Genomic DNA, 16,102 nt, shown 5'->3' on the forward strand with positions numbered 1-16,102 from the left:
AAAAAGTTCAGTCAAAAATTGACTGGGGGTAGAGCTTCTTCCGGATCTGCGCTAGCTGGCGCGGAAAAAAGAAGAACTGACGTCAGCGCGCATGGGCGGCGTCTAAGTACTCCGACGACGTCATTCCGGCGCTCACGACGCCGACGATGGACGCGGAGCCGCAGACGACGCCTACCGACGCGCAGGGGTATTGCTACGCAAAAGTTTCCGGATCCAGTCTGACGCCTGGGGATATTCTAAGGTAAGGAATCTATCACTAACGTATCTCTTTCAGATAAGAAATGTACGTAGGAGAGGATGTGGCGTTACGCAAAAACTGCCGACCCTGGAACTCGTCGGCTCACACCCTATGATTGTGGACAAAAAACTTGATTTCACCGTACCTATGACCTCATATAATTTTACTGGTACTCTCATACTGCGCTTCAATAATTTTGTGTCGAGTTCTCGCTATACAAAACTGCAAAAAAAAAAAAAAAAGTGGAGCAACTTTCAGAAATTAGGTCAAACTTAATTTTGAGCCTGGAAGCGGCAATGCACTATTTCTTTCTACAGAGCAAATGTACACAAACATGCAGGTGACCTGCGCAGAGGATGCTGAATGAGGGGAGGGATTTGCGGATAATTACGTGGGTGGAGGCGGGGGGGGTGGAGGGGGGGCTGATCACCTCCCGGCACGTCTGTACTTTAATCCACTGTGCTCCTTAATTGTGAAGGCTCATTCTTAGGTGCGAGTCAAACCCCTCCAGGTCTCAGAGGAAGAAAAGATAAGTGGTATTAGCACTGCTGAACGTTTACAACCAGCTGCTTGGGAAGAGAGCGAGTGAAGGAAAGAGGGGGAGGGACTGATGGCGAGAGAGGCAAAGACGCTGCTTGGGAAGAGAGCGAGTGAAGGAAGGAGGAACTGATGGCGAGAGAGGCAAAGACGGGCAGTGCAAGGCTGCAATAAAGCGCGGGGTGTTGAAAGAGACCTGGAGCGGGAAAGAGATCGCAAAAATGAAAGAAAAAAACAGGAGTGGTGAGTGGTGTGCACCCGCGCGACGGGAAAAAGTGCTGTGCACGTCGCACGCGCTTGTGCACGTAAAAGGAAGCTGGTGGCTGGCAAGGTAGAACTTTTGAAACCGCTACTAAATGTCTTGCCAGACCACCGCGTGCGCTGGCTCTAGCGAGACCAAAAAAAGAGACATTTCTGATTGGCTTGCTTAGCAACAATAGGTTAGATTACTCCATTTGAAAGTTTGTGCATTTTTACAGGACATGAGAATTTTGCACCAGTGCAACTCCTTTATTTCAGCCTCATCAAATGATCTCAACTGGAGTCCAGTATATTAACACCCATAAATTTGCTTATGCTTATTTGGGGTGCTGGGGAATCTGTTATCTTTTTCTATGATTCACATTTATATTTTCCGCGCTACTTTGGAGAAAGGTTAGACCCTGAGCAAGGTTCGCCGTCTGAGACCACCATTGAAGTGTCTCCACCATCCTTGTTGTGATTCGAATTACATCTTAGAAAGATCCTATAGTTTGTTGCCACGGAGCTCTATATTTTTTCCCCAACTCGTGGCAGCACCGCTGGTATAGATGCTGGAGTCTTCATGATCTTAAGGCAGTCTTGCCAAATATAGTCGATAATCGGAATCGACCAGACAATCCTTCTTGTGTCCTCTTTAAAACCATGCAGAAAACAATCTGTCTGCTTCATCGCGATAGGCAAGTGGAACCTTTTGGCAGCCCTCTGCATTAAATTAAGAAACCCCCCGATGTCCTATGGGGGAAATTCCGAAGGTAGGTGTGGAGGAAGTGACGGCATCAGAATTATATAATCACCCCAAGAATCCAGAACAACAGATGGATCCAGTAATTCTCCTTCTTCCACTTCTTCCGAAGAGGAAGTGTTGTGAACTTAAGGGTCAGCTGGAATTGGACTTATTGAAATCACCGGTGTACTGGGTATTTGAGGCTCAGGTACTGTCACTGGCACCTCCTGTGGAACTAGAGCTTGTGGTGGAATTTGTTGAGGTAGGAATCTCTGCCGATAATCTCCCAACATGGCCTGCAGATCCTGAATCAGCGACAGAGGTAGATGAGCGATTTCTCTATGGCGTGCTTCCTGTCGAGGATTAAACTGATCAGAATGATGTGGAGCCATGTATTGCTCCTGACAATAATGCGCCTCATGATAATCTTCCTCATTATCATCGTCCTCTTGGCATTTCACTTCATATAAACCATCCTCATCCTCCGCTTTATCATCATCCTCCTCAATATAACCTTCGAAAAGGTGAGATGGTAGCAAAGTTGACACCTTGCTATAGTCTTGCAAATGCGGAGAAAGAAAAGCCTTCGAAACAGTCATGGTGTGAGAAATCCTTGTAGACGGTGGCGACGACGGTCCAGAAATTACTATTGAAGTAATCCCTGTAGTCGACCGAACTGTCGTCAACCGTGTAGCAATAGACATCTGAGAAGTTGTAGTCTATGGTGTCACCGTCGACGGTGTCTTCGGCAGCAGTGCCTTCATCGACGACATCTTTTCTGACTGTTTCTTTGTCGATGAGTCGTTGTCGACGGGTGAAACTATTCGTGGTCTTGTCACAGTAGAGATCTTAGTCGATGAAATAGGAGACTGAATCGCTGTGGTCGTGACGGTTGCCGTCAACTATGGCGTCAACGAAGTCACACATATCGTCGACTATGACAGGGAAGGAGTAGTTTCTTACCTGTAACTCCAGTTCTGTAGTAAGGGTATCTCTGTTATAGTCATAATCTAGTGAATAGTCCCGCTCATGTGCGGAGATCCCGGAGCAATCAAAAATAATCTCTTAAGCTGTCTTCTTTGCAGTACTGCATAGACACTTAAGAGAAAATTAAAGACTAATAATGCAGCCTATAAATGCAAGGCTACACTGTCCAGTCCTTCAACTAGATATGCAAGCATATTACAAAAATATACCACTTTAGACCGGTCTGCCAGGTTTAACCATGGAAAACACTTTGTGGGGGCCGTTGTGGAGATTAAGCAAGCTATTGCCCAGAGTTGCAGAGTGGGACCCATGATTAGAATAGGCACCGAGGCGAGAATTATCAGGTCTGCGGAAATTGAGCCCAAGACCCGCCGAGGCGGGAATTGAACCCTGGTTCCGGGCTAGACCTCTGCATCAGGGTCTTCCATGACAGGTGCTGTAGAGAAGCCTTATGAATAGGCTCGAAAGGTTCCTTCATCAGTCTGGACAGCACCACATTCAGTTCCCATGCCAGCGAAGGAAGTCGAACCGGAGGGAACACCTTCTTCAATCCTTCCAAAAAATCCTTAATCACAGGGATCTGGAAGAAGGACATCTGCGGAGGACATTTCCTGTAAGCAGTCAATGTAGCCAGATGGACCTTAATGGAATGGAAATTAAGGCCAGACTGAGCCAGATGCAGAAGGTATGGAAGGATGACATCCTCCTTGCATGTCATAGGATCATAGTTCTTAGACATGCACCAGATGCAGAATCTCTTCCATTTATAAGCATAAGAGGTCCTAGTAGACTGCCTCTTAGCCTCCTTCAATATGTCCCTGCAATCCTCAGGAAGATTTAAGTGGCCATATTGCACTATCTCAGGAGCCATGCCGCCAAACTCAACGAAGAGAGGTTGGGGTGCACCATCTGCCCCCCGGACTTCATGAGGAGGTCTGGCCGACACTGCAGCCACCGATGAGGTAGAATCGAGCGATGAAGCAGGTCCGTGAACCACCACTGCCTGGGCCATTCCGGAGCAATGAGGATCATCCGCGCCCGGGACTGGGCCAGCATGATGAGCACCGCCGGAATCAGGGAAATGGGCCAGCATGATGAGCACCGCCGGAATCAGGGGAATGGGTGGAAAAGCGTACAGAAAGCTGTTTGACCAGTTGATCCATAACGCGTTCCCCAGAGTCCCCGGTTGGTAATACCTCGAGGCGAAGTCGCAGCATTTGCTGTTTTCGGCAGTTGCGAACAGATCCACATCTGGAGTGCCCCACGCAGCGAAGATGTCTTCGAGCACTTCGTCGTTTATGACCCACTCATGGTTTTCTTGTAGCAACCTGCTGAGGGCGTCCGCCTGAACATTCTGTACACGGGCAGATGAGTTGCCGTTATCGTCAGTCCTCTGGCCAGCAGCCAGTGCCAGATCGCCTGCGCCTCCTGTGACAGTGTGCGCGATCTCGAGCCCCCCTGCTTGTTGAGGTAATACATGGTGGTCGTATTGTCCGTCTGTACAAGCAAGGAGCTGGTCTGGAAGGACGGATGAAAGGCCTTCAGTGCCAAGTAAACAGATCTGAGTTCCAAGAAATGTATGTGATATGTGGACTCCGCCGGAGACCACTGTCCTTGGATCTGCAGATGATCTGAATGCGCTCCCCAGCCCCGGAGAGAGGCATCCGTCACGATAGTCCGAGTCGGGATATCCTTATGGAAAGGAACCCATCAGAGTAGATTCTCTACCAAGCACCACCATCTCAGGGACTGTTGGGCGTGAAGAGACCGCTGAATCCGGTCGTCCCAACCCTTGCCTCTGGTCCTACTGGTCTTCCAAACATTCCTGTAGCGGCCTCATGCGTAGGCGCGCGTGTGGAGTGAGGAAGATACAAGAGGCCATCGATCCCAGTAGAGAAGACACCATCCTCACTGTTGTAGATTGAGCAGCTATGAGAGCCTGAGCCTTCCGGGGGATGGATAAGCGTCTCTCCACCGAAGGAGACACGCTTGCCGACAACATATTGATGGAGGCACCCAAGTAATGCAGGCACTGCACAGGAATCGCGACAGACTTGGACAGATTTATGTGTAACCCCAGACTGTTCACCAGGACAGCCGTCCTGTTGAAGTGCAACTGCGCTTCCTGGAAGGTGGAGGCTTTGATCAACCAATCGTCCAGGTACGGGTGGACAAACACCTTCTTTCTCAGGTGCGCTGCTACCACAGCCATGCATTTAGAAAAAGTCCTGGGTGCAGACTTCAGTCCAAACGGTAGTACGGTGTACTGATAGTGATTGGTGCCGACTAGGAAGCGCAGGAACTTCCGATGTTTCCGTGCAATGGGCACATGGAAGTACGCATCTCGCAGATCTATCGCGCACAGCCAGTCTCCCCTCTGCAGCTGAGGATAGATCTGGTGCAAGGACAGCATGCAAAACTTTTCCCTGCGAATCCACTTGTTTGCTTGTCGCAAATCCAGAATGGGCCTAAACTCGCTCTTGTCCTTCTTCTGTACTAGGAAGCAGCGAGAGTAAAGACCCTTTCCTCTTTGAGACAGAGGGACGTCTTCTATTGCCCTTTTTCTTAACAGGGTATTGGCCTCCGCCTGGAGCTCGCACAGTCGGAACTGCGAGCTGACCGGTGGAATTGCTGGAGGCGGGCTGGTGAAACGAAGACTGTATCCACTGTAAACAATATTCAGCACCCACTTGTCCTGAGTAATGTTTCTCCACTCTACCAGGTAACGTTGAATGCTTCCCCCCACCGGAGCGGGTAACGGATAAAGGGGAAGTAACAGCTCAGGGCCTAGACCCGGCCGGGGCTTTGCTCGCGGATGAAGTCTGCTGACCACCATGGCCCCTCTGGCGCTTTTGGACCGGGCGCCTCTGGAACTGCTGCTGTTGTTGTCCAGCCTGGCAACCTTGCCCTCTACCTTGTGCCCCGTACCGTCTCTTTAACGAGCTGAAGGTCTTCTTCTGTTGCTTCGGCTTCTCCAATCTGACAGCCGTCAAGGTCTCCGCCTCCGCCTTCATACGGGTCATCTCTTCGTCTGCGTGTTTCCCAAGCAGGGTCTCACCAAAGAAGGGTAGATTGGCCACCCTCTGCTGCGCCTCTGGCTTCAAGGATGTCAGAGGCAGCCAGGTGTGGCGCATCAGGTTGACCCCATGGCAGTATCCGTGCGCTGCCAGGAGGGAGGAATCCGCAGCGGAACTGATCACCTGGTTGGAGACCATCAGTTCTTCATTAAGGATTTCCTGGAAATCTTCCCTATCCTCCTGTGGAAGACGTTCCACGAACCGTGTTAGGGACTCCCAGAGGGACCGATCATAACGTCCCAACAAAGCCGCGGCACTCGCTGCCTTCATAGACATGGCTGCCGTCCCGCAAACCTTCCTGCCTGCTGAATCCGTCCAGCGGCTCTCCTTGTCAGGAGGCACTGTCGATGACTGGGTGGATGATGCTGCTTCCTCGTCGCAATTACCGAATCCGGTGCAGGGTCCAAGCGAAGGAACGCAGGATCGGTGTCAGGGGCCAGATACTTCTTCTGCAGCCTGGAAGGTGCTGCTTTAGTAACCGCAGGGGTGAGGAAGAGTTCCATGGCGGGTTCCATCAGCCCTGGCACCAACGGTAACAATTGCATCTTGTGAAGGGTTTTGAAAATAACGCAAGTCAAGGGTGTGGGACTAGTGAGCGTGATGCCCAGCTTAGCCGCTCCTAATAGCAACACTTCCTGGAAGGAGACCATATAGTCTATCGGGAACACCCTAATCTGAGGGGAGTCCGACAGGGTCGGCGAGTAGTCTCTGGCACTGGACAAGTCAGTGTGGCGGGATATAGATCTGTCCCTCCTATGGCGTCGTCTGGACCTCGTAGAGGAGCGATGGCGACTCTTGGACCTCTCTCTCCGCCGTGAGCAAGACCTCGATCTCCGCGGTCTTGGGCAGTCTGCGGGCCGGAAGGGAGGGCGCTGCGGAGGCCAAGCCGGGAGCCGGGAGCCAAGGCTGTGGAAGCCCCGTAGACGGCGTTGGCAAATGAGGCAGCGAGGCAGACCACGGCGGAGCAGGACGGTGAGGAGGAACCGGAGGTAGTGGAGGCGTAGGAGGTTGTGGAGGAGGAGTCGGGGTCCGCAGAGGAGGACCCACGGGCAAACGAGGAGGTGTAGGCGACTTCAGTTTGGCAGGTAAGTAGACTTGAGTAGTCCGAGCCGGGAGACCGTCCCACTCTCGTTTTCTTCTTCCTCTGACCAGAGGGGGGCGTTCTAGAGGCCCTCACCCTCGTGGGCGAGCGACAGCGTCGCCGCGACCCTGTGCTCGCTGGAGCGGAGGACTTCGTCCTAGTCCTAGAATGTCTAGTCGTCCTCCTTGACGCTGAATGTCCCTTCGACGTCGACGAATGTCTCCTTGACGTCGACAAACGTCGTCTCTATGTCGATGGCTGCCTCTTCGACGTCGACGAGCGATGCCTCGACGCTGACCGTCTCCTCGACGACGGCAATCTCCTCGGCGTCTACTTCAGTCTCGACGCTGATCTTCGTCTCGACGTCGCAGACTTACGTGTCGATGTCGATTGTGACCGGCGTTGTCGCCTCGAAGGCGAGCGCCGGCGTCTTGACCCCTCTCGACGTCTATGATAGCTCGACGACGAACCAGTCCTAGACGTCGACCTCGAAGTCGGTCCTCTTGACGTCGCATTGACCCGGAGCCCCGGGGAGACGGAGAACAGACTGTGGTCATTCCCTTCGACGCCGACATCGAGGCGGTCGACGGAGACCGGTGGTGTTTTCTGGCCTTTTCTTTACTGGGGAGCCCCCCAGAGGCCGACGCACGGGCAGAGGAAGGAGCCCCACCTTGTCCTTGCTACCTTCTCAGCTCCAAGCCTTGGAGCCTGGTCTTCTCCCTGCCCTTGAAGGTCCTTTTAGGGAACTGCAGACAGATATCACACTCCTCAGGAACATGAGAAGAAGGCAGACACAGGATGCACACCCTGTGGGGGTCCGATTTTGCCTTTTTCCTGGAGCACTCCGGACATTTATCAAATAATGCAGGCATATTTGATAAAAAGAACAGCCAAAACAGCAGAGAAATTCCAGTCAGATGTAGACAAGGTAAAAACACGTCGAGTGAACACACTCCAGCACAATTAGTAGAAATAAACCCAAAGAAGGGAGAGCTCAATGCTCCAGGGTCCTGCTAGCAGGAGCCGGAAAAAAGACCTTCGTCGACAAAGTCGGCAAACCTCCCGTCGACGCTGATGAACCTGCTGTCGACGCTTCCTACTTCGACGACGATCCAATTTCAATTTTGTCTTCAATTTCTTCGTCGACGGAAACTCCCCTTCGTCGTCGAGGACTTGGAACTCTTCTCAGAAGATTGGGAAGAGGGTTTCTTGAAAGCTGGGTCAGTCTCCGCACCCTTGGAGGGCGTAGATGGTCCTACCCTCTCCTTTTCACCTCGGTGAGGAGATTTGCTTGGACCCGGGCTCTCAGACTCAAGGGGGTCTTTTTTAAGGCCTTAGAAGGACGTTCCACAGAAGAAGAGGAACCCCTACCCCTTTTCACCGACCTTCTTGAGGAAGGAGTAGTTTCTGTCCTGTAACTTAAGTTCTGTAGTAGGGGTATCTCTGTTATAGTCATAATCTAGTGAATAGTCCCGCTCATGAGCATGGACCCCGGGGGTCCATACTCATGAGCAGGACTATTCACTAGATTATGACTATACACAGAGATCCCCCATTACAGAAGATGCCGATGCCGAATCCTCACTGTCACTGGAGACAGTATCCTTCCTGGATTTAAACTTCTAGAGCCATGTCAGAAGCCTACCCTCACGGTCCCGGAGGGTCTTGGTTGAAACGGTGCGACAGATCTTACAGTCCGCAGCCTTGTGGTCAGGATAGAGGCAATAGATGCAGTCTTTATGCTTATCCTCAATGAAAAGCCTTTTCTTGCCACAGGTGGAACATGGCTTGAAAAGGGCCTTCTCCTTGTCAGACATCCTGGAAGGCAGCTAACAATCTGAAGTGAATCTGAAAAGAATCTTTAGAAAAAACTTTGAAGAAACTCTCTGATGAGTAGAAGTTGAGAAGAGCTCAAAGGAGACTCCCTAGCACAACGTGCGGTAGAAAATCTGAGGCTCTGAGGTTCCTTTAAGAGGGTTCTAAGTGGTGAGGCACTTCTGAAAGGCTGATGCCTAAGTTTGGTCTTTTTTACAAAAAGAGGGTGATATGCTACAAAAGGGAATGAGGCCTAGGCCTTTTTCTTTCTCTTTTGTACCTACTGCTATGTTTTTTTGTTACCGAGACTCCCATTTCGACGACGGGGCAATTGTTAGTTTTTAACATCAACAAACTGAATTCCTATTGGTTTGATGTATGTCCTACATTAGTTAACTAGTCAAATCTCAACTCCTGGTGGCTAGATCATTCAAGTATCAACCTATCCCACAAGGTCACAATACTTGAAATTAAGCTGAAGTGCGAGCTTAGCGTACAGAGAACCGAGGTCATCATGTTCAAGTGGGGAGGAAATGGCATCCCGTTCTGATCTAATAGTTAAAAGCCATGTTAGAGTCGTTATAGTCTTCAGACTGGATGACCAAGGTTTATCTTTTTGTAGGTGCTACAAACAAAAGTGCAGGGTTGCTTACAAAAGATTCAGAACATGGTGGACAGTTTGTGGCAGGCCTGAGCCAGCAAAATGTTAGCCCACCTCTGTTGGATTCAATGGCTTTCAGCAGATCAGTTACATTTGCAGCTGCTTTCCATAATTGTTCAGATAATTTACCATAAGGGGCAGTCACAGTGGAAAGCTAAGCCACAATGTATAAACACTGATGACCTTAAAGGTCTCTGGATTAAGAATTGAGATTGAGATTGAAAGAACAACATATATTAGTAGTACATGTGGCAGTACACTGTTGGTGGCAGTAGCACACAGAGAGAACACTCTCCCTCTTGGCATTAGAAAGTCCTCTAGTTTTGTGAAATTGAACAATATTTTGAAGATATTCATGGGTGGAGGTTCCTTATAGTGTTACGGCTGGGACAAGAGGTAAATATGAACGAATGACCATGGTCAGTCACGGCCACAGCATTAACGCCACACCAAAAAGATAAACAGTTGCTCAACTCTTCACACATTAGATTCCTTCCATGTAGGCCACAGTATACACATTCACAAATACAGTCACAACATGGCATAGAGCAGGGCTTGAAGAATAGCAGTTTAAAAAACAAAAAGGGTATCAGAAGTGAAGTGTCTACAGAAGGGTTACCCAATGCAAGTCATAAATGGGCAGAGTTAAGCTGGATTTTGAGAATAACCACAGACAACAGTAACAATTTAAAAAAATATATGTTTCGGGCTCTGTTTTGACCTTGGTTGTACTTCAAATTTACTCATTTCCTTCATCCCCTCACTATGCACACAATAGTGAAATAACGAATAAAGAATATTTAAGAGTGTTGCGCTGTTAGGATAAAAATGCAAATAAGACATGGAACTGAACATGCACAGAAATATGCTGCCTACCCTGCTAATTTTCCGATACAAGCACATACATTCTAGGTTAAACCATGGACGCATTACCTCAGCCAGGCGCAGATTTTCTGGAATCACTCTGGAGCTATGAGAGATAGACTCTAGAACTTCAGCTGCATTTGAATTCTCTTTGCTGACGCTCACTAAGAACTGTAAAAAAGAAAAGAGTAAAGGAAATGCAAGGAATTCCGAGCTAACCAGTACACCGGCTTTAAACCAACGTTCTTCAAAAAATTGTGAACTTACATGAATGTGCAAGTTCAGTTTTTAAAGGTTGACTCTCAGAAAGGCCAGAAGCAAGTCATCAAATGTAAGTAGGTAGTCGCATAAGGCTAGGTTTGATTGTAGCTTTAATATAGGTTAACCTTAACGCAGATAGTTCTGAATCAAGAAAGCATCAATATACTGAGTGACCAAAGATCGCTAGAACAACTTAAAGATTATAAGTGTGGTAGGCAAAAGGCAATTTCAATTGCTTTGTCTAATTTGAGCAATCAAATGTGTACACCTAACCCCCTTCAAATGTCCAAAATGCATACTAAAAACATACTAAACTAGCTAGTGACTTACGTTTGGTAAAACTGGTACTGACTATATGGCTGATAAGGGAGTAAGATAGCGTGGAGCAATAAGAGGATATATTCATTTTTTTCCCAAGACTTAACAGATTTGTGGGATGTGAGAAAGTGCCTCATTTGACAAGGTTAGCCCCCCTTTTTGACTGGTATTTGATATAGTTTTGACTATAGTGCACAGGGTCCATGCCAACAAGGTCCCCTGTGAAAGCGCTTCTTCCCTAAAACCTGTCCGCCATTGGTACGTCAGCCCCGTGTAAGTCCCTAGTAAGTGGTACACTGGGTACCTACGGCCTGGAAGCTTAAGAGGGTCCCCTGGGACCCGCTCACTAGGACCATGCCACTGCCCTTGCAGCTTGAAGGCCCTATGAGATGAAAAAAGATAGAGTCGACATGGCATCCTGCCTGGGTGCAATGCAAGCCAGCACTGCCCGAAGGTATAGGTAAGTTACCCATCTAGCAGGCCTTACAGCCCACAAGCAGAGTGCGCTGTGCCACAGGTGAGGGCATATCTACATGAGAAGATATGCCCCTACAATACTTAAAAAAAATGTATTTCTTTATTGGCATTTTGTAATAACAAACATACAACCAAAAGATCTGTTCCTTCACATTTTCTCATGTACCAGCTTTGTACAACTTTGTAAGGTATAGGTTTTCAGGACTAATGTCCTGCTGATCTTAGTTTTTTTTTTTTTAAAGCAAACAAAACATTTTAGATATTGCAGATTCAATACAAGGTTGTTATAGTCTAAACGTTTACTATTTCAAGTGCATTCAACACATGCCCTAATAGAAAACAATTTAAGTAAGCTGCTTCTTTTGACCTTGAACACACCCCTCCCTTGACCTATGTTGAACACTGGATACATTAGCCGGATTTACTGATTATAACTCTGCATGCTGTCAATGCGCACACACACTCCATCCACCCTCACACGCCTTCAACATATAGTCAAGGAGAAGATGCCTGCTTGGTGTGAAATATCTAGACACCGAGAGGATATCATTATAAACAGAGATTAACCTTTCAGATGTAGTTTGAACACGGTTTAAATATGAAGCTGAAAAGTAGTAGAAACATAATTTAAACTATGGCCCAACAAAAGCAAGTACTCAATCCATTACCAGATCATGCTTACCTTTACAGGATTTTTGTGAGGTTCTTTTGCAAAGAAGTAAATGGTAAGTACTTTCTGCTTCTGGGGCAAAGGTACCGGTAGGTAGAGGAAGGGATCAAAGGTAATGGACACCTAAAAGCAGAAACAGTGATCATAGAAACACTGATGTTAGACTACTATTGTCTGCAAAACACGCCACACATCAACATAACACCCTGCCACTACTCATCTCAATAAATTAACCATGAAAATTATAGAGTTTGATGGGTCTCATTTGCTACACACATCTATCATTGTTCTCAGGCAGTTTATGATCTGTACAATCACAAAAGTTGAACCCTTATGGCACACCAATTACCCATACTCAAAAATGAACAATTTCCGAAGCATGCCCTGCTACAACTATTCCTACAGGGAAGTAGAACTTGGCAGAAAAAATTTGACTTAGAAATGCATTCACTAAACTTCAACATTGCTGAACTCCCATAATTGGTAGTTTCCGTGAAGGGGCAGTCTGATTGGAGGATTGATGGCCATGCTCAGGAGCTCTGGGTATCAGACTCTTCGTGCCCAGTCCGGTGCCACAAGAATAACTTGTGCCCGGTCATGCTGGATCTTATTGGTATCTTTCAAAGATTCACATGCTTGAATCATTCTCAGTCATAGAGATGGGAGTCCCACAGTAATATAATCAAGCAGTAGTTAACAAATACCATAGGCTATAATGGGCCTGGGCCATGTCTTTGATAGCCTATCACTGTTTTTTCAAAAAGGACCAAATGTTAAGTATAGCCAATCAGCACCCTCTAGAACACTCCTAGCAGAGGTAGTTTCCCTCTGATTTTCAAAAGCACAATTAGGAAGTAAGTATCCCATAAAACAATAGAGGGAATCTTCGACGGGGAGGAGGGTGGGATGCATGTTAATCTATGAAAGATACAAGTACTGGATAACCCCAGTTACAGGTAAGTAACGTATTTTCTTATCCAGTATTGCGGTATCTTTCATAGATTCACATGTTTGAATCAGAACAGAAAGTAGTAACATCAAAGATCATGTCTGTAGCAGACGGTGGGAGACATCTTAAGTATGCTGCAAGTATAGCATTTATTAACACAACAGATACACCTGTAGATGACCGTATGTTCTTGTAATGCAGTAAGTGTTGCTATATATCCAGGCTGAAGAAGCCATAACTAATTTTACATATTCTAGAATAAAGTATATGAGACAATTTACATGAAGATTCAGAGAAGACACTACTTTCTTGCACAAATATCGGTTTTACAAATGTACACATCTATCAATTCCCACAGCGCATTTAAAAAGATTTAGTTTTGCAGAATAGCAAAGAAATGCAAGAAAAAACAACTCAATACATCTGTATACCTATGTATACGCATTAACATATATAAATTAGAATATATATACATAACCATATTCTCATATGTGTACGTAACTAAAAAAAAAACCTCTTTGACAGAAAGAGGCTCACCTTAGTTGAAGAGATGACATAGTACTGCCTGCCTGACAGCTGCGTCTCTACACTGCTGATTCCAGGCAGTAGTGCTGCATGAAGGTATGTGTACTTCTCCAGGTTGCAGCATGACAAATCTTCTCCAGCGTCGCCCCAGCGAAAAGGGCTGCTGACAAGGATACTGATCTTGTGGAATGAGCCTTAGTCCTTCTTAACAGCCTTAGCCTGACAAAACTGAATTGTCGCAGAAACCCTTCTGGTGACCATAGCTTTCGTGACTGCAATTCCTTCCCTGCCTTGGGCGTAAGCTACAGGGATTTGATCAGTTTTTCGAATTTATTTTATTCTTTGCAGGCAGAATTTGAGACATCGTTTGAAATCGAGCATTTGCAATGCCTGTTCTGCTGGTGTTAATGGGTTCGGGAGGAATGACTGGAGAATAACTGGCTCATCAAGGTGAAACGGAGATGGAACTTTAAGGATATAGGTAGTATTAGTTCTCAGAATCTCAAAATCCTCCTTCAACTGGAAAAGGAAAATTCTACTTACCAGTATGCATCTGTTCTTGGCATGTAGAGCTGCAGAGTTGTACACTTAGCATTAGATCGCAAGCTGGTGTTGGGCTCGGATGATTGCATGTTGTTGTTGTCTTGGAAGAAGTCTTTGTAGTCACGAGATAGGCGACACCTCCCTTGGACGATAGTGCGCATGGGCATAGGCTCCATCCTTAGATTGTTTTTTCCGCCACTGGGTTCGGATGAAAGTTTTCCGCTCTGGCTAGAAATAGACTTTTCAAGCACTTCGAAGCACAAAAAATAATTCCCAAAACTCTCCAAACTAATTTCGATACCAACTAACATCGTTTCAACTCCATCAGCTCTATTTCGGTCTTCGACGCGGGCTGTTGGGCCTATCCACACCGTGAGGCCTACACCTCATGGAAAACACGCCATTCAAGAGATGCCCCTGGTGTGGAGCAAAGTTTCCACACAGTGACCACCCTGAGGTCTGTAACCTGTGCTTATCGCCAGAACAAGACGAATCCAGCTGTACAGCCTGCGCATCCTTTCGATCAAAGAAAACAGCAATCTGCAGCTCATATGCCTCGAACAGGGCTTTTAGATGGCGAATGTCTGTATTTCACTCACCCTCCTTGCTGAAATGAGTGCCAGGAGGAGAGCTACCTTCTGTGAGAAGTTGGCCTGATATATGATGTTCACTAATTCTAGTGATCACCTTGTATCAGTCCAAACAACCCTTATGGTGATTGGTTGTAAGTCAACCTTATAGACCAGCTATCCTAAAGGTAGCATGGACAAAGCAGTCTTAGGCTAAACTCTTTTGGCATGTGAAGCCAGCTGTTTTACCACATATAACCCCTTGAATACCAAATGAAAGGACACCACACAGGTAGTTATGAAAATAAACAAGATATTTATTAACTAACAAACACCTCTGAACTCTTTATGAGATCAGAGGGCTAAGCACATGACAAGACTCTTTAGAAAAATACGTTAAGTTGCACAAGTTACAATGTTGCCCTAGGGGCGCAACAGAACATATACTAAACAAGTGGTATAAGGAAGTCGATAGGAGGAATGGAGCTGTCCAGAGGCTGTAGGATCGCTGGGACTACACTACCCTCACTTTAGGTAAGTAATAGGAGGCCCACGGAACGCGTGTGCAGAGTGTGAACTCACACGCAAGATGCGTAACAACGTCTATGGACAGTACAGTTCAAGAAAAAGGTGAGTACGGACAATCCTGACTAGTTAGGACTAAAACGACTGTGAAACTGGACACTAGGAGAGTCCATCTACCCTTGAGCACCGAAATGCTCTTGTTACCTCACCCACGGGCTGCGGGTGCATAGGTGCGAAGTCGTGTCGGGTTTTTGTGTTGAAGTCTATGGAGCCTGAAAGAAAAGATGCTGCAGGCGACCAGGAGGAAGATGTCCAGTGTGATCCAAGGGAGGATCAGAGATGCTGAAGACCTGAAAGCAGAGAGGACAATGTTCAAAGTCACTAGCCAGTGACTGGAGTGGAACCAGGAAGGAACCAGATGCTGTTGTCGCGATCAGGTGAAGAGTGGACGCTTGACTCTGCAGCCACGTGGACCAAGAGGTGTCTTCGACAACCAGGATGGAGGCACGAGCTGTCCCACGCAGGCTCTCGCTGTCGGCGGTGTTGGTTCCGGATTCGGCGTCAACAGGCCTTGGCAAAGGCAACCCACGCCGTGAGTGGAAAAGGCATCTGGTGCGGACCAGGAGGGTCCGGGATGCTTCTCCTTTGCAGGCCTACACCTTCAATGTCCAAAAATGTACTTCAACTCTGTGAATCAGCTCAAATGGCTGTTTCATCAATTGTGCGAGAACCACGTTAAGTTTGATGCTGAATTGAGGCCGAAAGGGAGGTCTGTGAATTGGTAGTGGGTACCAGCTACTGTAAACCTGAGAATTTTTCAATGTTTTCGATGGATGGGATGTGGAAATAGGAGTCTTCCAAATCTAGGGAGGTCATGAATTCTCCTCTGTTGAGGAGACGCAAGATATCAGCCTGTGTTACCATCCTGAATGTTTGTTTCCTTAGGAACTTGTTGAGTTCCCTGGGATCCAGTATTCGTCTGCACTCCCCTGATTTCTTATTTATCAAGAAAAAACTGGA

General features: G+C 47.3%; 1 protein-coding gene across 10 annotated transcripts in view; it reads right to left on the reverse strand.

The window, feature by feature from the left end:
• The window catches only part of USP19 (ubiquitin specific peptidase 19), a 471,392-nt gene that overhangs the window by 208,671 nt on the left and 246,619 nt on the right, over positions 1-16,102 (reverse strand). For all 10 annotated transcript variants that reach the window (XM_086939352.1, XM_086939351.1, XM_086939350.1 and 7 more), the window contains 2 exons: positions 11,984-12,094; positions 10,315-10,416 (listed from right to left, as the gene is read on the reverse strand). In XM_086939352.1, the coding sequence (XP_086795478.1) occupies positions 10,315-10,416; positions 11,984-12,094 (213 nt within the window). The remainder of the gene's footprint in view (positions 1-10,314; positions 10,417-11,983; positions 12,095-16,102) is intronic.

The sequence above is a fragment of the Lissotriton vulgaris genome, chromosome 9 (genome assembly GCF_964263255.1).
Source record: "Lissotriton vulgaris chromosome 9, aLisVul1.2, whole genome shotgun sequence".
Classification (NCBI taxonomy): Eukaryota; Metazoa; Chordata; class Amphibia; order Caudata; family Salamandridae; genus Lissotriton; species Lissotriton vulgaris.